The 22,766-nt window shown below is 50.2% G+C and overlaps 2 protein-coding genes, 1 long non-coding RNA gene and 1 pseudogene across 9 annotated transcripts; 3 read left to right on the forward strand and 1 right to left on the reverse strand.

Annotated features, from left to right (window-relative positions):
- The first annotated feature begins 2,512 nt into the window (after positions 1–2,512).
- COX7A1 (cytochrome c oxidase subunit 7A1) lies at positions 2,513–4,329 on the forward strand. 3 transcript variants are annotated; one of them, XM_072771757.1, is made up of 4 exons: positions 2,513–2,745; positions 3,457–3,543; positions 3,674–3,758; positions 4,211–4,329. In XM_072771757.1, the coding sequence occupies exons 1-4, from the start codon at positions 2,731–2,733 to the stop codon at positions 4,264–4,266; spliced, it is 243 nt and encodes an 80-aa protein (XP_072627858.1). In that variant the 5' UTR covers positions 2,513–2,730; the 3' UTR covers positions 4,267–4,329. The 3 variants fall into 3 exon arrangements, with proteins under 3 accessions (XP_072627858.1, XP_072627778.1, XP_072627711.1); XM_072771677.1 differs by having other exon boundaries at positions 2,592–2,745; positions 3,674–3,849; XM_072771610.1 differs by having other exon boundaries at positions 2,593–2,745; positions 3,674–3,827.
- A 690-nt stretch (positions 4,330–5,019) lies between these two features.
- Positions 5,020–14,305, reverse strand: CAPNS1 (calpain small subunit 1). Of its 4 annotated transcripts, XM_072770843.1 has the most exons (11): positions 14,163–14,305; positions 13,034–13,254; positions 12,138–12,171; positions 11,775–11,864; positions 11,562–11,619; positions 11,399–11,463; positions 8,865–8,933; positions 8,695–8,773; positions 8,437–8,553; positions 5,765–5,823; positions 5,020–5,586 (listed from the first exon to the last, which is right to left on the reverse strand). In XM_072770843.1, exons 2-11 carry the CDS (start codon positions 13,234–13,236, stop codon positions 5,560–5,562), a joined length of 801 nt encoding a protein of 266 aa, XP_072626944.1. In that variant the 5' UTR covers positions 13,237–13,254; positions 14,163–14,305; the 3' UTR covers positions 5,020–5,559. The 4 variants fall into 4 exon arrangements, with proteins under 4 accessions (XP_072626944.1, XP_072627032.1, XP_072627143.1 ...); XM_072770931.1 differs by lacking the exons at positions 13,034–13,254; positions 14,163–14,305 and adding an exon at positions 12,972–13,016; XM_072771042.1 differs by lacking the exons at positions 13,034–13,254; positions 14,163–14,305 and adding an exon at positions 12,820–12,844.
- On the forward strand, positions 12,801–17,509 carry LOC140602658 (uncharacterized). Of its 2 annotated transcripts, XR_012005592.1 has the most exons (3): positions 12,813–12,954; positions 16,640–16,921; positions 17,320–17,509. It is a non-coding gene; the product is annotated as an uncharacterized lncRNA (long non-coding RNA). The 2 variants fall into 2 exon arrangements; XR_012005583.1 differs by having other exon boundaries at positions 12,801–12,954; positions 16,640–17,509.
- Positions 17,510–20,197: 2,688 nt separating this feature from the next.
- Positions 20,198–22,384, forward strand: LOC140609761 (deoxyribonuclease TATDN1-like; annotated as a pseudogene).
- Positions 22,385–22,766: the final 382 nt, after the last annotated feature.

Genomic DNA, 22,766 nt, shown 5'->3' on the forward strand with positions numbered 1-22,766 from the left:
GGATTCGATCCCGGGTCTCCAGGATCGCGCCCTGGGCCAAAGGCAGGCGCCAAACCGCTGCGCCACCCAGGGATCCCCTCATTGTGGTTTTAATTTGTACTTCCCCTTATGATGCTTGATGGTGTGATATTGAGCATCTTATGGTGTAAATAAGCACGATATAACCTTGGGAAGATTTTGAATTCACTAATAAAAATTACATTTAGAAATATTATGTAAAGGGATGCCTGGGTGGCTCAGTGGTTGAGAGTCTGCCTTTGGCCCAGGGTGTGATCCTGAAGTCCCGGGATCAAGTCCCACATCAGGCTCCCTGCATGGAGCCTGCTTCTCCCTCTGCCTATGTCTCTGTCTCTCTCCCTCTCTGTGTCTCTCAATAACAAATGAATAAAATCTTTTTTAAAAAAAGAAATATTAGGATCCCTGGGTGGCTCAGCAGTTTGGCGCCTGCCTTTGGCCCAGGGCATGATCCTGGGGTCCTGGTCCTGGGATCGAGTCCTGCATCAGGCTCCTTGCAAGGAGCCTGCTTCTCTCTCTGCCTGTGTTTCTGCCTCTCTCTCTCTCTCTATGTCTATCATGAATAAATAAATAAAACCTTTAAAAAATAAATTAAAAAAATCATGTAAAGAAATACTTAAGATGGACAAAACCATGGTATTAACTTTTTTTGTTTTAAGGAACCTGTGAATATTATTTATTAACTTTAATATTACAAAACTTGTTCAAATGAGAAGTCAATTTTATAATTCCAATTTAAAATATGGAATCCAGTTAGTAACTAAGACTTACTGTTAGTTGAAACCTTACTATTTACATACACTATTGGAACAATTAGTGGAATATAAGATTTGATGCATTTATAAGTTTATAATTCTAAAGTCATAAAACTTATGTTAAGTATTAAGCAAAGAGTCATCTGTTAAATTGGCCTACTGTAGCTCTTAAATGGAAAAGTCTAACGTATTAAATTTACAAGCATAGTTTGAAAGTGTTAAGGGAATGTAGTTGTTATAAAAGCCCTCTTTAAAAGAGATTGTTAAACCCTTTTAGACTATGCCACAGTCATGACTAAACCATGAGGGCAACTGTACTTAACTGGCAGCACATCAGGATCAAAAAGACATGAATATAGAAATATAGTTTGTCTCTTAACCATCTTAAGGTAGTAAGTTACAGATATGATACCTTTTACTCCCAGATACTTCAGCACGTGTTTCCTAAAAATAAGGACATCCTTTTACATACTCACAGCACACTCATCAAAATCAGGAAATTAACACTGACACAATGTTACTGTCTAATCTACAGACTTTTTTTTTTAAAGAATTCACCCACTGTCCTACAAATAAAAAGAAAAAAATTTAAATGATCTTTCTGAATCCCAGATTCAATCCACAAACTGGGGATCATCAGGTTTTTCCTTTTTTAAAAGTCATCTGTTAGAGACACATATGTAAATATGAATTATGATGCTGCAATTTGCTTTAAAATACTTCAATAAAGCGAAAAAAGGAGTTGAATGGGGGCAAATACATGAAATATATTATAATGGTGATAATTGCTGAAGCTGGTGGTGGATGGGTCCTTTCTCCCTTTTTTCTGTTTTTAATTTTTCATGGTAAAAAGGAAAATTAAGTATAAAAATACTTGGTATATAAACCCATTAAAAGAAAAATCACAGGTTTAATACAGTCACTTGTGCTAGGGCCCCACTTCAGTAAACCAAGACTGAATACCTAACCTAACTGCCGTTTCAACACCCCCAGGAATATAACCGTTAACCAGCCAAATTGGAATTCACTGGTCAACACTAGGAGGTAATCCCATAAACCCCATCCATTCCCCTTAGGAGACAGACCGGGCCTAAAACAGTGCATTCTTTGCTAATTCCCCCCCCCCCTTTTTTTTTTTAATTTTTCTCCCCAGCGGCCTTTCAAAACCTTTGCTTTTCTGTAGCTCCACGGAGCTCCCTTCCTTTCGATAGATGGGGTTGCTGCCCAATTCACGAATCATTTAATGAAATCTTTCAGATCTTCACATTGACTGGGCTAAACTTGTTTTTTAACAAGCCTATTGCTACAAAGTAGTAAAAATAAGGACTCTCATTTGTTTCTGTGCAGTTATCAGCTCAGTTATGCAATAATTGTGCAAGTTATTACCACCATTATAACGGTTGGCTCAGTTATGCTGTTCTATGAGCTCATTTAATGCTCACAACAAACCTTTGAGGAAGATCCTGATTTAGCTCCCACGTTACAGACACGGTAACTAAGGCTCCGAAGGTGCAATCACCCAGTCTAGGCAGACAGAACGAGAAGCTGGAACCCGGTTATCTGCGCCCTCACTCGCTCTCCAATACCATCTCCCGTAGGGATAGATCTGAGACCCAGGGAGAGGAACTGCACTCGCCCCGGACGGGTATCTCCGCAGAAACAAACCAAAAATGCATTCCCTAGTTCCGTGCTCCTCCCCACTTGGACCAAAGAAATTCCGAGTAACGGATGCTTCGGAGCTTTAGGCGCGGGGGCGGGATTGGAGCGTGCTCTCGGCGCGCCTGCGGCAGGAACGCGAATCTTCCCGCCCCCGCACCCCCCCCCCCCAGCCGCCACGACCCCGGGACAAAGCTGTCACGCGGCGCGCCGAGGGCGTGGCCTGGGATCCCCGGGGAGGGGAGGGCTCCGTGTGTCCTTGGGTTGAGAGGGGAGGTGACATCGCCGAAGAGGAGGACGCACAATGAGGGCGCTGCGGGTGAGGGCCCCCAAGGGCCGGCCGGGGAACCCAACCTGGAAGCGCTCGCCCCGATGCGAGACTCACTAAACTTCCCGGGATCTGGGGCCTTGGAACGTGAGCCCCCTTCAGGGTTCGGGGCTCCCTCCTAAACAGCACGGGGCTCTCAACCCCGGCTGCTAACCCAAGGGCTTGCGAGACCGCCGCGGCCCCTAACACGGCCCAGCGCCGCGGAGTGAGCTCCTGCCCTTCATCCGGGGCCGCGTTAACATCTCCGGACTAGGCCCTGGGAACCTAACGCCCTTGCCCTCCGCGGCCTTCCCAGGCACTATGCAAACCCCCGTAGGCGCACGGACCCAGGGCTGGAGCGTTCCCGTTAATCTAGGAAAGCTTCCCTCCTTAAAAAAATTAAATAAATAAAAACAAAAATCTCGGGGCTTGGACCCGCAGAACAAGTCTCCTTCTGGGTCTGCTCTTCTTCCGAGACCCTCTAAACAACCGGGAAACCTCTAAGCCAGACTCGGCGCGAGTCCCCTTTCTCTGGGCCTTTCTGGACAGAACCCTTGCCTTGCCTGGTAGTGGCAGTTCGGATCTTGCCGCTGAGACACAGGAAGGGCCGTCCCCACGTCCAGGCCTGAGAGCCCATCCCCTCACCCCGCCCCCCCAACAGCCAGACCCCTTGGGGGCACCCTTTCTGGTGTCTCCGACACCCATCCCCTCCCTCCCCGCCAGGTCTCCCAGGCGCTGGTTCGCTCTTTCAGCTCAACTGCCCGGAACCGCTTCCAGAACCGAGTGGCTGAGAAACAGAAACTCTTCCAGGTAGGAGGAGCCGGGGGCGGGGCGAGGGGAAGAATCCAGACCCCTGGCTTGGTCCTGGAGCACACACAGTAGGGACAGACGGGGTGCAGTCCACCGTACCCCTTTCTCACCCGATGCCTCCACCACCCAGGCGGACAATGACCTCCCGGTGCACCTGAAGGGCGGGGGAACGGACAACATCCTGTACCGAGTGACCATGGGGTTGTGTCTGGGGGGTGAGTGCCGGCTGCCACCGCATGAGCTGCTGGGGGAGGAGGCCGGCTCGCGCTGCTTCCCAGGCTGAGGTTTGCTGCTTCCCAGGCTGAGGTTTGCGGAGAGGGCTAGTGGCTGGGCTGGGGCTCAGGAAGGGGATTGGGTTGCGAGCTGACCAGGTTTGGGGACAGTCCAGGAGTTGGCGCTAGCATGTATGGAGGGGACACATAGGCTTGGGCTTCTGCCCCAGGAGTGGGGGCCCAGGCAGGAATTGTGGAGAAAGCCGCAGCCTAGTCTGGATCAAGACTATGGGATTCTCCACCTTAAGTGCAGTTTGGGAAGGGAGCTGGAGCCTGACTTGGGGCTGGGATCCAGACTGGTGATTGAGGAGCCTGCAGAGGGGCTTTAAAAAGCTGAGATAGAGTCCAGGGAGGCAATTAGGATCTCACCCTGTGTCACCTTCCTCCCTCCCTAGGCACTGTCTATAGCCTGTACTTCCTTGGCTGGGCCTCCTTCCCTCATAAGAAGTGAGACCAAGAAGCCTGGAGAACCTGAACAAGCATCAATAAATGTGCTGGCTTTTTGGGGAACCCAGCCCAGCTGTGGCCTCCGTTTGTTTGCCCGCCCCTGGCAAGCCCATCCTCCCACCAGCAAGGGATTGCGACACCAGGACAGCCCACTGCCCCAGCCCTGAGCCCCTCGTGCTAGAGGATTACTACAACTACAAAGCTACTCCCAGGATATTGCTGCCTCTCAGCCCTCCTGAGGAGCTAGGGACCCCTACGGTCCCCCTGGGCTGCCTCTTAGGGCCTGGGGATCTGGGATCACGTCCTGGAATTCCAGAGGGGGCTCTATTCTAGGATGGCAGCCCCTCTCCCTCCAGACCCTCAAGAGTAGGAAGGAAGATACTGAACAGGATCCATGACACAACAGAGGCAGAGGCAAGTGAGGACAGAGCCAAGAGGGAGCAAGCATGGCCTTGGGGAACAGAGCTAGGGTGGGGGGTACTGACATCTCCCAAGAGCCTGGATCTTGCAGCAGAAGCAGAGACTGTCCAGGCTTCTGGGTCCCAGTCTCAGCCTCCACAGGGAGCTCAGCAAGAAAAGAGTATAGCTCAACTAGAATCCAGTATGGGAAAAAGGACAAAGACAAGAAAAGGACTAGGAAACATGCAGATCCAGGCCTGGGGATACAGACTAAACCACCCCCGCCGCTAGGACCCGACTTCCCTCTGCCCCTGACAGAGACAGAGCCTCCCCCTCAACTCTCAGAACAGGAGGCAGATTTTAGAGAGAGCAGCAACTGGGGTGCTTTTATTTCCTCCTGGGCCTGGCAGGCTGAGAGCAGAGTACAGACAAAGGCACGGTGGCGCCCGGGCCTGTTATGGCCTGGAGTTTGGCTGCCAGGGTGGTAACTGTGAACAAGTGTGCCAGAGTGTGTAGGGACTGGAGTGATCTTCCCGAGACTGAGAGAAGGGCCCTTGGGGTGTGGAAGCAACATAACTACCGGGTTTGGCACAGGTGCATGACAGGGGTTACGGAGCGGGTGTGGGATGGGTGTGCCGAGGGTGGGGTGACCCTCAGGACAAGGTGTGTTAGAGTGTCTCAGAGCCAGGGGTAACTTGGGGCATGGCTTGTTGGGGCATGTTGGGCCCTGGCTGTTGGCTGAGAAGCCAAGTGCCAAGGGCTGGGGGAACCAAAAGACCTGTGGGTCAGTAGGACCCATGAAGACGAGACTGCAGACTGGCTCGGCCCTGGGAGAGACAGAAGAATCCAAGGTGACTCCTATAGCGAGGCGATGAGGGGGCAGGTCTGGGGTTCCCATTCAGGAATACATCGTCAGCTGCAGCCACTGGGGAGAGGAAGGCACAGGGTGAGGAGCAGGGAACTGAGGAATAGCTGACACCTCTCTCTGTCCTTCCCCCAGGGGTTGTTGGGAAATAGGAGGGAGGGAGCAATTGGTACATGAGGCTGAGGGGAGGGGGGGTGTCCCCTGCTGGGCACCCACATCTCAGAATGAGAGCTCTTACCTCCTGGATGTTCACCTGAATTTGTCCAGTGCCATTCTTGTCAAGAGATTTGAAGGCACCTAGAGAAGAAAAGGGTTGGGGGATTTGGCTTTTAGGATAAAAACATGCAGCGGCATCTGGCTGGCTCAGTTGCTAGAGAATGCGACTCTTGATCTCAGGGTTGTGAGTTTGAGCCCCATGTTGGGTGTGGAGATTAAAAATAAAATCTTGGGGCAGCCCAGGTGGCTCAGCGGTTTGGTGCCACCTTCAGCCGGGGGACACGATCCTGGAAACCTGGGATTGAGTCCCACGTCAGGCTCCCTGCATGGAGCCTGCTTCTCCCTCTGCCTGTGTCTCTGCTTCTCTCTCTCTGGGTCTCTCATGAATAAATAAAATCTTTTAAAAAATAAAAATAAATAAAAATAAAATCTGAAGAAAAAAAATAGGGCGGCCTGGTGGCTCAGTGGTTGAATGTCTGCCTTAGGCTCAGGGTATGATCCCAGGGTCCAGGGATCCAGTCTCACATCGGGCTCCCTGCGAGGAGCCTGCTTCTCCCTCTGCCTGTGTCTCTGCCTCTCTCTGTGTGTCTCTCATGAATAAATAAATAAAACCTTTAATAAATAAATAAAAAACAAATAAAAAGGATAAAAATGTACATATGGAATGATGATAATGACGACTAGCACTTGGGGCACGGGTCTTGTTCAGTTGGAGCATGCTGCTCTTGATCTCTGGGTCATGAGTTCAAGCCCCACATTGTATGTAGAGTTTACTTAATAGTTTTTTTTCAAATAATATGAAAAAATAATAAAATAATGGCTAGCACTTTACTGAGTTCTTACTCTGTGCCAAGCACTGTATAAAGTGCATTCCAGGGATCCCTGGGTGGCGCAGCAGTTTGGCACCTGCCTTTGGCCCAGGGCGCGATCCTGGAGACCTGGGATCGAATCCCACATCGGGCTCCCGGTGCATGGAGGCTGCTTCTCCCTCTGCCTGTGTCTCTGCCTCTCTCTCTCTCTCTCTGTGTGACTATCATAAATTTAAAAAAATAAAAATATAAATAAATAAATAAATAAATAAACAAACAAACAAACAAGGTACAGAGAAGTGAAGTGATGTGAAGAACTGAAGTGATGTGGTCCAGGGACATGAGGATTGGAAGCCAGGCTGTGAGCCCCTCGATAGTGGCCTCCATATACTGACCTGTATGTACCCCACCTCTGCCCAAGCCCCAGCCTCCTACATACCTCTGAGGACCTAGCCATCCAGTTCCAGCCTCAACTGGCTACTGGGAGGAGGCTCTACAGGCTCCACTTCCTGCTCCTACTGTCCGGAGTAGTCCCCACTCACGTCCTGAAACCCGACTCTGTATTCCCCACCCACAGCCAAACCTGGGCCTACACTGTCTTTGCTCCCTCTCTTGCTTACCACCCTCGGGTGTCCACATACATGGTGTCCCAGACGCTCCTTTCTGTAGTTCCTACTGGCCCTCTTGGTGGTAAATCCAATGGCCATTTCTTAGACCTTCTCATAAGTGACTTCTCTTCACGTCCCTGACATACCTGCCCCTTTTTCTCTACCCATGGTTTTATTTATTTGTTTTTTCTACCCATGGTTTTATTTTATTTTTTTTAAAGATTTTATTTATTTATTCTTGAGAGACACAGAGAGACAGAGACAGAGACACAGGCAGAGGGAGAAGCAGGTTCCATGCAGGAGCCCGACGTGGGACCCGATCCCGGGACTCCAGGATCACACCCTGGGCTGAAGGCAGGCGCCAAACCGCTGAGCCACCCAGGGATCCCCTCTACCCATGGTTTTAATGCTTTGCCTTCCCTGGGCTCTTCCTCAGCCAAAACTGACCCTGACCTTTCTCTGACTAGAACCTGCTATGGCTCTCCACTGCTCCCAATAAATGTCTGAGCACCCCTGAACATGACACTCACAGCCGTGCATGGCCTGACCGTGCCCATTGCTCCTGCTTCTTTTCCCACAGTTCTCTCAGATCCGAGTTCAAATTCTGACTTTGCAACTTCCTGCCTGAGTGGCTGTGAGCAAGCAGTGTTGCCTCCTTGAACCCTAGTTTCCTCCCCCAGAAAATGGCGACAATAATTCCCACTTTCTCAGGGTGGTCTTAAGGATTGAATGCATTTGTGTCCACAAGAGCCCTTGCAATCCAGCCCCTACTGACTCCTCCAGCCTTATGGCTCTGCTCCCCAGACCCCTTCAGCGTTCAGAACTGAGTTCAGCAAACACCAAAAGCACCTTGGCACAGGCTGTTCCCACAGCAACACTCATCTCCACTCTCTCCCTGGGGTCACTCCTCCTCATCCCTCAGGCCTCAGTTCACACATGCCCTCCTCCAGGAAGCCCTCCTTGACCCCTTATTCTGCATCAGGTGCCTCCTAGGTTCAAATAGCCCCCTGAGCTTCCCCAGTCACAAATCTACACCCACTGCTCCTCCCAGGCCTGATCACTGCCCTGCACTTCCCCTGCCCCAACTATAACCGTTCGGGGCTGTCACTGCCTGGAGATTTGCCTCTTCTCTGCTAGATCGTGAGTGATGTGAGGGCAGGGGCTGGGGCTGCTGTGGTCCCTGGCGTTGCTTGCCTCAGGATCAGTCTCGAAGGAGACTCTGGCCAAAGGAGGTGGAGCAAACCCCCACCTGGGAAGAGAGCTGGGGTATCACTCACGGAACATGGCATCCAGCCTGACCAGGCAGCTGATGAAGTTGTCAAAATCCATGTTCCCTCCTTCATCCGAGTAGCGTCGGATGATCATGTTGTAGAGATGTTCATTCAGGTGGAACCCTGAGAATGGTTTCATGTCTCAGGTGTGGAGGCCACAAGGCCCAACCCGCTCCCACCCCTAAGATTTAGGCTCAGACCAGCTCACTGGGGACCGCCGTACCAATCCCACCCCCAGTCAGGCCACCTCCCTGCCAGCCGTACCTGCTGCCTCAAAGGCCCCCGGGAGTTCACTGCTGCAGATGGTGCCTGAACGGTCAACGTCAAATTGTTTGTATATAGCCTGCATGGGGACAGACAGGTAAGGATTAAACTGAACTTCATGGGGCACGGCCTGAGGGTCTTGGTGCTAGGACTTTGAGGTCACCACATACCTGCCACTTTTTGATGTTGTTCCACAGATACTTGAATTCCTGGAAGCCCAGCTTGCCTGTGGTGTCACTCTGGTGGAAGTGTGTTAAGAATAGTGTGACGGCTGTACCCAGACACATGCACTGTATGCAAAACGACCAGGCAGGGGAACCTGGGCTAAAACCCCAGCTCCTATCCCAGCTGTCACGTCATCTTGGATATGGTTTGACTTTTCTTTTTATCCACACATAGTTTAGTTCATATTTCTTTTTTTTTTTTTTAAGATTTTATTTTGGGGGTTCCTGGCTGGCTCAGTTGGAAGAGCCCATGACTCTTGATCTCAGGGTCATGAGTTTGAACACCACATTGGGTGTAAAGATTACTAAATATTTTTTTAAAGATTTATTTATTTATTATGATAGAGAGAGAGAGAGGCAGAGACAGGAGGAGGGAGAAGCAGGCTCCATGCTGGGAGCCGGACACGGGACTCGATCCCGGGACTCCAGGATCGCGCCCTGGGCCAAAGGCAGGCGCGAAACCGCCGAGCCACCCAGGGATCCCCCTAAATATTTTTTAGTAAAATATAATTAAAAATCAATCGATAAGCATAACCATGGGGAATTATATTGAACTTCTCTAAACTATAAATTCCTCACCTGAAAATAGTAACTAACTCATTTATAAAATTCTTTTTTTGTGGGGGCAGCCCCGGTGGCCCAGGGGTTTAGCACCGCCTTCAGCCTAGGGTGTGATCCTGGAGACTGGGGATCGAGTCCCACATCAGGCTCCCTGCACAAAGTCTGCTTCTCCCTCTGCCTGTCTCTCTCTCTCTCAATGTCATGAATAAATAAAAAAAACCAAAATCTTAAAAAAATATATATATTTTTTAAGATTTCATTCATGAGAGACACACAGAGGCAGAGACATAGACAGAGGGAGAAGCAGGCTCACTGCAGGGAACCCGATGTGGGACTTGATCCCAGGACCCTGGGATCATAATCCGAGCCAAAGGAAGATGCTCAACCACGGAGCCACCCAGGCACCCCTATAAAATTCTTAACAGCAGTCTAATTTCATGAAGGTCAGCACACGGGAAAAACAAGGGTATCTTGGAACCCTAAGGAAATAAGGTGATGATAGTAAAGACCTGCTGGATGGGACACCTCGGTGGTTCAGCAATTGAGTGTCTGCCTTCAGCCCAGGGCGTGATCCTGAAGTCCCAGGATCAAGTCCCGCAATGGGCTCCCTGCATGGAGCCTGCTTCTCCCTCTGCCTGTCTCTGCCTCTCTCTGTGTGTCTCTCATGAATAAATAAAAAAAAAAAAAAAAAAAAAAAGACTTGCTGGGTTTGTGATACAAGCAGAATGAGATAAAGCCCTTAGCTCAGGGGCTAATATTTGACAAACTCTCAAAAACAATGATGGCCAAGACTTATCAAATTACCTAGTACATGCCAAGTAGTGCTAAGCTTCGCAGGAACGTCACTTTTCTCACTAAGTCCTTAAGACACCAGCCTCACCAGTATTATTCCCCAGTCAGAGAAAGAAACCAATTCAAAGATGAAACTCTACCTATGATCATAGTAGCAGCTAATGTGTACAACCACTTACGATGTGCTATGGCTATGCATTGTCCTAAATAAACCTTTTGCATGTAGCTCCAATTCAGTTTCACTATTATCATTCACTTCATTTTATAGACTGGCAAATTAAGGCACAGAGAGGCTCCATAACCTCACTAAACAGCACAGCCAAGCATGTAGAACTCTGTGCTACATATGTATGTGATCACATGACAATATATAGGTGTCTACATTTCCCCTATGTGCTGAGCATGCATGTATCCAAGATCAATTAATGATTGGCCCATGTGCAAACATGCATGTGTGTTCCTGTGAACATGCCTTCACATATCTTCACCTATACAGTGTACCCTTGCATATATGTGCATCAAGTATATAGGCATACCTATAGCAGTTATAAGCTTGGGTTCTTGGGGCACCTGGCTGGCTCAGTCAGTAGAGTGTGTGACACTTGATCTCTGATTGGGGAGTTCAAGCCCCACGTTGGGTGTAGTACTTATTTAGAAAAAGAAAGAAAAGAAAAAAAAAGAAAAGAAGGAAAGAAAGAAGAAAGAAAGAAAGAAAGAAAGAAAGAAAGAAAGAAAGAAAGAAAGAAAGAAAGAAAGAAAGAAAGAAAGAAAATAAATAAGCTTGGGTTCTTGAGCCTAAAAGGCCTGAGTCCAAATTCCTACCCTGCCACTTACTTTGTAAAGCGTAACCTTCAGACAAATGATTGCCTCTCTCTGAGTCTCAGTTTCTTGACCTACAAAATGGACTAAAACAATTCTGCCTATTTAACAGAACAGCTGTGAAATGCCAGCTGTGATAGCTGAGGTTACTATTTATCGCCACACGTCTGGGTGTGTGGTAGTGAGTGTGTGTTCTGATATATGTATGTCCACATTTGTGTGTATGAAAGCTACACCCTGGCTCTCCTAACCGTGCTCTCACAAAACTCCTTCACCCAAGGCTTCAGTCAGATTGCCCCCAAGGATACATCCATCACGGCCACCATGCTGCGACATGTGTCAATGCCAAAACCATCAGTTTTCAGATCAGGATCTGTGGGGGACAGATTGAAAGTCAGAAGCCAGAGGTCACAACTACCCCAGCAACCCATGACTCAAAACCTGTCCTATGTGTTGAGCCCAACAACTCACGTCTGGTTACGACCTTGTTGAGAATGTTCATGAGTTCTGTGGCACTGACTTCCATGTCCTGTGGGGAAAAGTCAGGGATGGTCACAAGGGAAGAATGTCATGAAGGAGAATGGGGATTCTTTGGGGATTGCCATTTTTGGGGGTGTGTGCAAGGGCAGCCCAAAGGAAGATGTGGAAGACTTAGGACAAAGATAGGGGCCCAGGGTTACTTACATCTCCAGCCAGCTGAGCAAAGAGCCTCCGGAACTGCCGGACCTCCTCGCTCTCATTGGCTTCAATGTTGGAGTAATGGGTGCGTGGAGGCTGCAGAGGGAAAAGATCTCAGAGCAAGTGGTGGAGGGGTGCCCGGGTCAGGACAGCCCTTGGTGGGAAAGTCGGAATGGGCTGAGTGGCTGGGTGATCAAAGAAATGAGAGATGGTCAGAAAGCAGGGAGTGGCTATAGCTAAGTTTGGGGACCTTGGCAAGGGAGAGATTTAATGAGTGGAATTTCATAAGGGGGACAAAGGGACAATGATGGGTGTGGAAAAAAGCCTGGGAGTGAGAAGCAGGGTCCCCGATTATAGAGGGTGGCTTACCGGAGGCTCTGGGTTGTACTGCGCAGCTGCCTCACTGAGGGGAGAGAGTTAGGGAGTTAGCGCCAGTGTGCGGAGCCTCCAAAGACGGTGCCCAACCCCTCAAACTCCAGCCCACCACCCTCCCCACCGGCTCCTTCTGCTCGCCTTAACGGTCCCTCTTTGCTGCCCTGGTTGCACCTGGCAGGAAACTCAGAGGCCCGCCCTACGGTAGGCCAGGGCCAGGCCAGGGCACACCTGCCCAGTGACAGATTCCTCAACAGATCACTTCATAGAAGCTCTGACCCAGCTTCCTGGGGCTCCATCCTCCTCAGGCCCCTTCTGTCTAGGAACCTGCTCCGTCCTGTGGCTTCCTGAACACCCGTGTTTCCCAACATCCCACCAGCTCCAGGAGTCCCCACCCCTTCGAGGGGGGCCACGGTTAATGAGGCCCCTGGTGACAACCCGCTCCACCTCGACCAGGTCGTACTTCTAGCCAGATCCACCTCCTTCAGGATCATCTCCCGCATCCCATTCGGCCTCGGCCTCTGCTGGGTCCAGCGCCTCACTGACCCGAGACCACGGCCACGCCGCGCCCGCAAGGCAGGCCTGGCCCCGGGAAGAGACTGCCGGGCTCAGCGGCTCCGCCCCCCTAACGTTCGTCTCCCGGCCGCCGGGAGGCAGGCCGCGCCCCCCCAAGCCCCACCTCCCCGAGCAGCGCCCGGCAGATCGCCCCTCAGCCGTCAGACTCCGCCCACGTCAAGCGCCGCCTCCTGAACTGCCAGCGGCCCCGCTACGGCCCGCGCCCTCCAGGCGGGTGGCCCAGCCTCGAAGACGGCAGGTCAGGCCCCAGGTTACCTCCATCTACTCAGGCGGGACATGCTCCTCCGCCGGGCCCCGCCCCTCAGGCCCCGCCTTACCTGATGGCACTAATGACCCCGCCCAGGATGCGCATGGCCGTTCCGCCCCCGCCGCCGCCGCCGCCGCCGCCGCCGCCTCCTCCGCCGCCGCCGCCGCCGCCGGCTCCGCTGATCAGGCCTCCGATCACATTCCCCAGGCCCCCGCCCAGGCCCCCGCCTCCCCCGCCGCCGCCTCCTTTCAAGAACGAGTTAACCAGGAACATGGCTGCGATTTAAAATTCCTGGGGGGGGAAAGGGGGGGTCAAGGGGCCGCATCGCCACGGAGCCCGCTCCTTCCACACAAAAATACGCATTTCTGGCAGCCGGACTTGGGGAGTAACATGAGGCCTCCGGGCAAGGACTTATGCTCTGGCTCGGGCTTGACGGTGCATTTGGGATGGGGTCTGGGGTTCTGGGGGAGGGTAGTTTTCGGATGGGTGGGACAGGGACTGAGGATCGGGTTTGAAATCCCCTCTGGGTCCAAAGGATCTCCTTCTGGCTTGAGGGCCCCTGGACTGAGTCCATAGTGCATAGGCATCATTAAGGGTAAGGGTCCAGGTCTGGGGGCTTCTCCAGGTGGGGGCCCCAATCTGGTGCAAGACATCTTTGACATGTCTAGGTACTCGAGTCAGATCGAGCCCCAGAGCTGGGTTTCGGGGTCTTGGGCGGGTGAGGGGCGCCGATCAGAGATTCTCCACTTGGAAGGCTCTGGGGCAGGGTTCAGGAAACCCAGAAATGTGAGCTTGAGGGTTTCGATACTCCCAGCAGCGGGTTACAATGTCGCCGCTGATTCTGCGGGCTCGGGTCTAAGACTGTGGGTGTGAATCCCGGGGCCTGGGATAACGGGGTGCCCATTAGAATTGGGAGAACGGATCTAAGGATCGTGGTTCTGGGGACCCTACCCTGAGCATAATTTGTAGGAGTACCTCTCAAATCCACGGGCTCGAACTTTAGATCCTGAGGCAGAGGGTGGAAGAGTCCCCGGCGGGGGAGGGGGGGATAACCTGGTGCCGGACATAACTGGGGCTTCCAGTCTGAGATCATGGGTCGGGGGGGGGGACCCCTGAGACCAGGGCTTAAGGGTGTTGGATATGGGGGCCGCAAGGACCGGGGTTACGGAGTACAGGGCTAATCCAGATCGGGCGCTCACCGCCTCGCTCACTCGTCCGTGGATCCGTTCGTCCGCGCTGCTCCCGGGCCTCCGGCCGCGTCCGGCTCCGCAGGGCGGGGCGGGTGACTCAGGCTGCGGGCGGGGCTGGGCTCTGCGGGCGGCCCGACCGGCCTCCGCGCGGTCCTAGAGCCGGCCTGAGCTGCGCCTGCGCGCGCCGGGCCCGCCTCCCGTGACCCCGAGCGGCCGCCGCGGCTCCGCCCCGCGCGTTTCCTGAGCTGTGGGTGCGGACCCCGCCCTGCGCTCCGAGATCCGAGGTCTTCCCGGTCCTTGAGGGAGTGCGGTCGCCGTGCCCGGGATCCCCCCCTAGTGTTGCAGTGTGAATCCTGGCCCCACAGCGAGCCCCCGTGCGCCCCGCGGTGCCGTTTTCGGTCCGCTGGGAAGGGGACTTCGGGCCCGCGCCCCGGATCCTAGTCCTGTCGCCACAAAGCATTTGGAGACCCGGATGCTCGGCCCACAGCCCGGGGACCGGCGCCCGCATTTGGGGCAAGGGGCTAAGGCTGGACTAGCTTTCCCGGGGCCCTGCAGCAACCAGGTGGCGGTCAGACTGCAGGAAGGACTTCCCCGCCTACAAAAGTTGCCTGTGCCTCCTCCCCCCGCATCCTTTTACCCCGAGTCAGCGGCGCCAAGTGTCGCCTCCTCCTTCCCATCACTAAAGAGGGGCCTGGGCACCCGAACAGTCAGTCTCTCTGGCCTGGTTTCTGAAGCTAGATGTCCCCAAGATCGGGCGGAGAAGTAGGGGGTGGGGAATGCAGAAGCTGGCAGGGCAAAGGGCGGCAGCGGAAGCCCCTCTGGGGACCTCCGGCCTCCAAACTTCAGGGCTCCTCAGAGGGAGCTAATCTGGCTCCCAGGCCTTCTGGAAAGTCTGGCCCCCTTCGACTCTCCCCTGGAGGCTGACTTAGCTTGAGTCTGAACCCTGGCTCTGACATTTAATAACTGGGATCCTTTGGGCTCTGAGCAAGGCTGTTTTGTTTTGTTTCATTTCGTTTTAGCAAGGATTTATTCATCTGTAAAATGAGAAACAAAGGTTCCCATTCCCCCTCAGAATTGAGTGGTAAATAAGGTTAGTAAAGAGGAAACTGTGTGTGCCTGTACCCATGCTGCTGTTCCCTCCTCCTGTAGCCCACCTGGATTCCTCAGGTGGTTGACTGACCTACCCTTAGGTGATACTGATAAAAATAAGGGCCAGGCACTCTCCTGAGCACTTTACATATAACCTCACATGCCCTTGTAACAGCCCTATGGCGTGGATGTACGCAGTATTTCCATTTTACAAGTAAACTGACTGAGGGTAAACTCCCTAGCCTGTAACCTTAACCACTACCCTAAAGCATTGACTTCAATAATATGATTAATTTTTCTTAAGATTTTATTTATTTATTCATGAGAATACACAGAGAGGAGAGAGAGAGAGGCAGAGACACAGGAAGAGGGAGAAGCAGGCTCCGTACAGGGAGCCCGACGTGGGACTCGATCCAGGGTCTCCAGGATCACGCCCTGGGCCAAAGGCGGTGCTAAACCGCTGAGCCACCCGGGCTGCCCAATATGATTAATATTGGCGCTCCTGACTAGCTGAGTTGGAAGAGCATGAAACTCTTGACCTCGGGGTCATGAGTTCAAGCCCGGCATTGGGTATAGGGATTACTAAAAGGAATAAACTTAAAATAATATAATTAATATGATAATAGCCTAGATAACAAGATCACATCAGACAAAACTGTAGTAGCAGCCAGGCCAGGGAATTGCTACACAAGCCTTGCCTATGAGGCAGGAATTTACAGGAGAGAAAAATGGAGGCCAGGTGGGTCACTTGCCTAAGGTCACAGAGGATGGCAGAACCAGGTAGGAATCTGGGCCTGGCTGAAGTCAAAACTTGGTGACGACTAATCCAAATTCCCTTCTTACCACACCCTTCCCTACCACTCTGGAAAGCTTCCACTGCCTGCCCTCTCCAGGGCTCCCTGCCAGGCCTTTGCATGGGCCATGCCCTCAACCTGAAACACTCCCGCCTTTTTTACCTGGTGATGTAGGTACTCAGGTCGCTCAGGACTCACCTCTTCTAGGAAGCACTCCCTGTCTCCACCCCGACCTGAGACTGGGTGAGGCTTGCAGTTGCTGGCTTGCCACTTACACTCTCTCCTAACACGCTGCCACTCACTGGCATCTAGATCAGTCTCCCTGTCCTTTTAACCCTGGCCGGCTCCAGGTGTCAGGCCTTGGTCCTCCTCTGTATCCGCTCATGCCATAGAGGATCTCCCCCCACATTCGGGGTGTACAGTCCATCTCTAGGCTACTAAGATCCAAATTTCTGTCTTCAATCCAGACACCTCCAGGCTCCTACAAACTGCATTCTATTCACCTTCTCTGTAGGGGTCTTAGAAGTGTCTCAAACTTCACACATCCTAAACTGAGCTTCTAACTTCTCCCAAACCTGCTCCCTCCCCCCTTTCCCCATCTAGGTTGATGGCACCTCTGTCCTTCCAGTGACTGAGACTGCACAGCCCAGGATCATCCTGACCTCTTTTCCGCACCCGTGCCAACCCGTCAGGAAATGTTGACTCCACCAACACTGCCCCAGCCCGGGACAGTTTCCATCCTCCCTGACCTGACCCCACAGCAGCTCCTCCCTGGGCTCTGTGCTCCCTGCCTGCCCGCACAGTCTGCTCCCCATCCACAGCCAGAGGGAGCCTGTGATACCCTGAGTCAGGTCTGGGCCCTCTCCTGGCCACACTTCTCTCCTGGTAAGAGTCAGTCCTCACCATGGTCACCCATGCTAGTGATCTGTACTGTCACCTCTCTGACCTCACCTCTTCCTCCTTAAGAAAGTGAGAAGAAGCACTACTGGCACCTCAACCTGGTTGTTCCCAGCCCCCTTGGAGGCCCTGCAAGTGCAGCAATATCCAAAGAGCCCATCTCCTGGTGCCCTTGAGGGCTGCTACCCCTTTACCAAGGCCCTCTCTGGCCACACCTTAGTGCCTCAAGTCTGCACATCTAGTGGTCTCAGGAAGATCCTTTCAGATCTTTGATTTCACCCCCACACTCCCCGTTGCACCCACATGCTTCCTTTATCATTTATCACCTGCTAACATGGTGTATAGTTTATTCATTTATCCAGTTCCTTATCTTTCTCCCCCACTAGAATATTAGCTGCTCAAGGGATTGCTGTCCGTCTTGTTCACCGCTGGGTACTGAGTTCCTAGAACAGTGCCTAGCACACCTTAGGGGAGATAGTACAGCAAGCATACTAAAGTCCTCCACCATCTTCCAGATTCCTTTGAATTCAGACATGGTTATGACTTGTTTTGGCCAATAAAATGTGAATGGAAATATCGGGAGTGTATTTATTTATTTATTTATTTATTTATTTATTTATTTAAAGATTTTATTTTTAAGTAATCTCTATACCCAGTGTGGGGCTTGAATTTACAATCCCAAGATCAAGAGTTGCATGCTCCACCAACTGAGCCAGCCAGGTGCCCCTTATGTAATGTTTATGCCCAATGTGAAGCTTATAGTCATGACCCAGAGATCAAGAGTTGTATGCTCTACAGATTAAGCCAGCCAGGTCTGGTGGGAGTGTCACTTTTAAATGTCGAATTTAAAAGCCAGTGCAGGTGGCACCTGGCTGGCTCAGTTGGTTAAATGTCTGCCTTCGGCTAAGGTCATGATCTCAGGGTCCCCCCACATCGGGCTCTCTGCTCAGCAGTGAGGCTGCTTCTCCTCTCCTGCTTGCTGCTCCCCCTGCTTGTGCTCTCTCTTTCTCTCTGTCAAATAAATAAGTAAAATATTTTTTTAAAATTAAAAATAGGACAGCCCTGGTGGCTCAGCAGTTTAGCACCGCCTTTGGCCCGGGGTGTGATCCTGGAGACCCAGGATCGAGTCCCACGTTGGGCTCCCTGCATGGAGCCTGCTTCTGCCTCTGCCTGTGTCTCTGCCTCTTTCTCTGTCTCTGTGTCTCTCATGAATAAGTAAATAAAATCTTTAAAAAATATAAAATAAAAATAAAAATAAAGGCCCGTGAAGGATCCTCTATTCTCTCATCCCCTGCCTAGGTAACATTGGGAGCCTGGCAAGCACAGAGGTGCCAAATAAAGGAAGCTAACTGGCTCACTGAGCCATGGCATGGAGGAAATCTGACTGTTTCTATGAGCAAGAAATAAAAATTGAAGAGTTAGTCTGCTAAGGTCTAGGGCTCATTTGTTATCACAACATAACCTAGCCTATTCCAACTGATGCAGGTAGAAGTTGTTACTATTATCCCATGAGAAAAGAGATGGGGTTACTTGTCTAAGATCACACAGTTGGTAAGTACCAGAATCAAAATTGGTACTCAGTGGGGTGCCTGGCTGGCTCAGTTGGTAGAGAATGTAACTCTTGATCTCGGGGTTGTGAGTTTGAGGCCCACGTTGGGCATAAAGCCTATTTTTTAAAAGATTTTTAAAAAAATATTTCATTTTTTATTTAAAAGAGATAGAGAGCTTGCACACAAGCATGGGGAGGGAGGGACTGGAGGGGGGAAGCAGATTTCCTGCTGAGACCGATAACATGGGGCTCATCCCAGGATCCTGAGATCATGATCTGAGCTGAAGGCAGACACTTCGCCAACTGAGCCACCCAGGTGCACCTGTAAAGCCTGCCTATTTAAAAAAAAAAAAAAAAAAAAGATTTGACCTCAGGAAGGCTGTCTCTGTAGCTCATGCTTCTAATCCTCACAATTTGTTGCTTTAACGATGTTCATGTTACAATGCCATCAATTAATAAGTTGACAATAGTCATAACTAACTGAGCTTGATGCCTCCTGAGGTCTTGATGAACAAGCTGAGGTAACTGCTTTACCGGCAGGTATTGCAAAGGCACTCACAACTCACTCTCTCCTAAAGGAACTAACACGGGGTGGAGGTTTAGGGAGATGGTGTCACTTGCCTGAGGGGATGGGATAACGAGGTCTAAATCTATACCTTATTTGATGCCAAATGATTATGTGATACCTAATCCAGATGAATGTCCCTCCACAGCCCTTTCTTTTTTAAAAGATTTTATTTATTTATTCATGAGAGAGAGGCAGAGACACAGGCAGGGGGAGAAGCAGGCTCCCTGCAGAGCAGAAGCTGGATGCAGGACTCAATCCCAGGACCCCGGGATCATGATCTAAGCTGAAGGCCAATTTAGCCACCCAAGTACTCTGCCCTTTCTTTAATGGTGTATTGGTCAGGGTCCTCCAGAGAAACAGAACCAATAGAATATACAGAGTAAGAGAAAGAGATTTATCATAAGGAATTGGCACATCATGGAGTTTGAGAAGTCCCACGTTCTGCTGTCTGCAAGCTGGAGGCCTAGGAAAGCCAGTGGTTTGAGTCCTGGTCCAAGTCTGAAGATCTAAGAACCAGGGGGAACCAATGATATAAGTCCCAGTCTGAGTGCAGAAGACCAATGTTCCAGCACCACAGTCAGGGAGAACTCAACTTATCCCCTCCTCAGACTCTGTTCTGTTCAGGCCCTCAGAGATTTGCATGATGCCTCCTGCACTGGGGAGGGCAGTCAGCCGTAGTCAGTCTACCGGTCCAGATGATAATCTTGCTTGGAAACACCCTCACACACACACCTGGAAATAACATTTAGCCAAATTCAGAGGCACTCTGTATCCCAGTCAAATAGATGGAAAAAAGTAACCATCATTCTATCCCCAGTCCTCTTCCCAGGCTCCCTGCTGCCAGGTTCTTGCATAGGTTGTGTCTCTGCAGGAACATTTCTCCTACACTTTTTGCTTTGGAGGTGATTTGGTGATTGCACCTCATCAAAGTAGTCTTTATTGACCTCCCCTATTACAGACTAGGGCAGGTTGCCCTCTTATATACTCTTAGGAGTCCCAAAACTTCTTCCCCAGGACAGCATAACAAATTAATATCAGTAGTGATCAATAATGTCTGTCTCCTGGACTGGATTGGGGGACTTAGGTGGTGGGCAGGGCTATCTCAGGGACCACTGTGTCCCCACCATCACCCAGCCCAAGGCTCAACATGGGATACATGGTCAGTAATTCTTAGTTATCTTCGTCATCATCCTTTGGGGGATTATTGATATAATTCAGACTTCCTCATCAGAACAGAATCTGTCAGTAGAGTATGTGCTTTCATGATCTCACAACAAAACTTCCTCATCCTTCCAAACCACAAAGCTCTCCTTGGTGATTCCCTCCCACCTCCTGCTCCAGCTAAATCAGGTAACTTCTCTGGCATCTCACAGGCTTCTGGGTTCCCCTATCCCAACCTGATCACCCTGAGGCCTGCGTGTTCATTTTATAATGATCCTGTACACTGTGCATCCTTATTTTCCATTTCTGTAGGTGTGCTATATTTCATAATTTAAAATATTTAAAATACCTGGTAATGCCTGCTCATCGTAGAAAATATATAAAATAAGCAAGAGAAAATGTAAAAGGAAAAATTCACCCGCTTTTCAAAGACAACCTTTATTTAGTTATATTTCCTGCTTGATTTTTTAGATTTCTGATAATATATAAAATTTGTATATGCAATTTGCATCCCGCCCATCAACTTGCAAACAACTTGTATGAACCTGGGACAAGCAGCTATAGTCCCTTCAACTGCTCACCTGTGACCTGACTTCACTGTTAGGCATCAGCTCTTTGACCTGGAAAGTAACCAAAGAGATGACTCTCACACTCCATAAGGCAGAAGAAATTAAACACTAAAGCTAGGATTTCATTTCTCAGTTATGCTCTGAAGAAGCAGCGGAGTGAGGCTTCATTTCCTCTTTCTCCTTCTTGCTCCCTGGCACTTAGACGTGGTGGGAACCACCTTGGGCCACATGGGCCAGGGCACGCCGCTAGGCATGGCAGTGCCATAAGTCAAAGTGTGTCTGATACTAGAAGTTTTGTTACCAGCCCTGCACCACTTACAGGGAAGAAAGAACAATTTTATTTAAGTTGCTGCCACGTTGAGTTCTGTTACAGGGGTTATATTAAATGCCACTTAACCCTCAGTGCCTATTCGACATGCCCTGAACAATTCCCATGTCCCTAAACATATAATTTTTGGTGTGTCCAGAATATTCCATCACCTGAAAATGTTTCATTCACTTATTCAACACTTATTTATTGAGTGCTTCTATATCCAGGCCCCTGGACCAGCGATGGGGATGTAACAGTCATAATCCAGAGGGAGACAGGCAAACAAACATAACCCATCTCTATTTTCAGATAATAGCATGTCCCAAAATGTAGGGCAGAGATCGGCTAATTGCTCACCGAAACTGTTTCCCGGGGGTGGGGCCCGAGAGGTAGACATGAGTCGCTTCAAGTTTGTGGATATCGGTAAGCACTTGACAGATCCGATGTTCAGAGGAATTTATAGGGGAGGTCGGGAGCTTTAAGATGACTTACAAGACATAATAGAGAAAGTGGTCCAGATTGGTGTTAAAAAAATATTTTGAAAAAAGTTTCAATTGGCAGAACAAACAAAATTACCAATGTTTCTTCACTGTTGGAACTCGCATGATGAATTTTTGGACATTATGGAAAGAAATAGAGACCTGTGTGTGGGTGGAGCGGTGCATTCATTTGATGGTACAAAGGAAGCGGGAGCTTTCTTGATTGACTTGGATCTCTACATAGGGTTTTTTTTTAAGATTTTTAAAATTTATTTACTCATGAGAGACACACAGAGAGAGGCAGAGCCACAGGCAGAGGGAGAAGCAGGCTCCATGCAGGGAGCCCGATGTGGGACTCGATCCCAGGACCCCAGGATCACGACCTGAGCCGCAGGCAGAAGCTCAACCACTGAGCCACCCAGGCACCCTCTACATAGGATTAAATGAAAACTGAGGCCCACTGAAAACTGAGGCTAATTTGGAAGTTCTGAAGTCAATATCTCATGAAAAAATGAATGATTGAAGCTGACGCACTTTGGTGTGGAGTGCAAAGTACACAGGCTGGATCAAAATATATAAAAACTTCATTTTCTACCAAAAAGAAGTGGGAAAATGGGCACAATATAAAGACAGGAATGAACCCTGTCACGTAATTCAAATACTGGAGACAATGTCAACAGTAAGAAAGCAAAATCCACTCAAATTGGCCAATATACTATATAACATCATTAATTTTTTTTCCTGACACGTTATTTTTCCGTCTAGTAAAGCATAAACATTAAGACAGTTGGGAGTCAGGGGGATCCCTGGGTGGCTCAGAGGTTTAGCGCCTGCCTTTGGCCCAGGGTGCGATCCTGGAGTCCCGGGATCCAGTCCCACATTGGGCTCCCTGCATGGAGCCTGCTTCTCCCTCCTCCTGTGTCTCTGCCTCTCTCTCTCTCTCTCTCTCTCTCTTTCTCTCTCTTTGTCTATCATAAATAAATAAATCTTAAAAAAAAGAAAAGACAGTTGGGAGTCTCCTTCTGGAAGTTAGGTTATTGATAAGAATGCTTTTTTCTTTTTTAAAAAAAGTGTTTATTTATTTATTTTTTTTTTTTTTTTAAGTGTTTTAAAAAATATGTTATTTATTTACCTCGGAGAGAGAGAGAGACAGTAGAGGGAGAGGCAAAGCAGGCCTCTGCTGAGCAGAGAACCTGA

This window comes from Canis lupus, chromosome 1 (assembly GCF_048164855.1).
Source record: "Canis lupus baileyi chromosome 1, mCanLup2.hap1, whole genome shotgun sequence".
Taxonomy (NCBI): Eukaryota; Metazoa; Chordata; class Mammalia; order Carnivora; family Canidae; genus Canis; species Canis lupus.

Bases quoted from the DNA above. Each gene is read 5' to 3' on its own strand.
- CAPNS1 (XM_072770843.1), bottom strand. From the start codon at position 13,236: ATGTTCCTGGTTAACTCGTTCTTGAAAGGAGGCGGCGGCGGGGGAGGC. The intron at 12,172-13,033 runs GTAAGGCGGGGC...CTCTCCCCTCAG, and splicing joins GGGGTCATTAGTGCCATCAG to TGAGGCAGCTGCGCAGTACA. The intron at 11,620-11,774 runs GTAAGTAACCCT...TTTTCCCCACAG, and splicing joins TTGCTCAGCTGGCTGGAGAT to GACATGGAAGTCAGTGCCAC.
- COX7A1 (XM_072771677.1), top strand. The intron at 3,544-3,673 runs GTAGGAGGAGCC...TCCACCACCCAG, and splicing joins AGAAACAGAAACTCTTCCAG to GCGGACAATGACCTCCCGGT.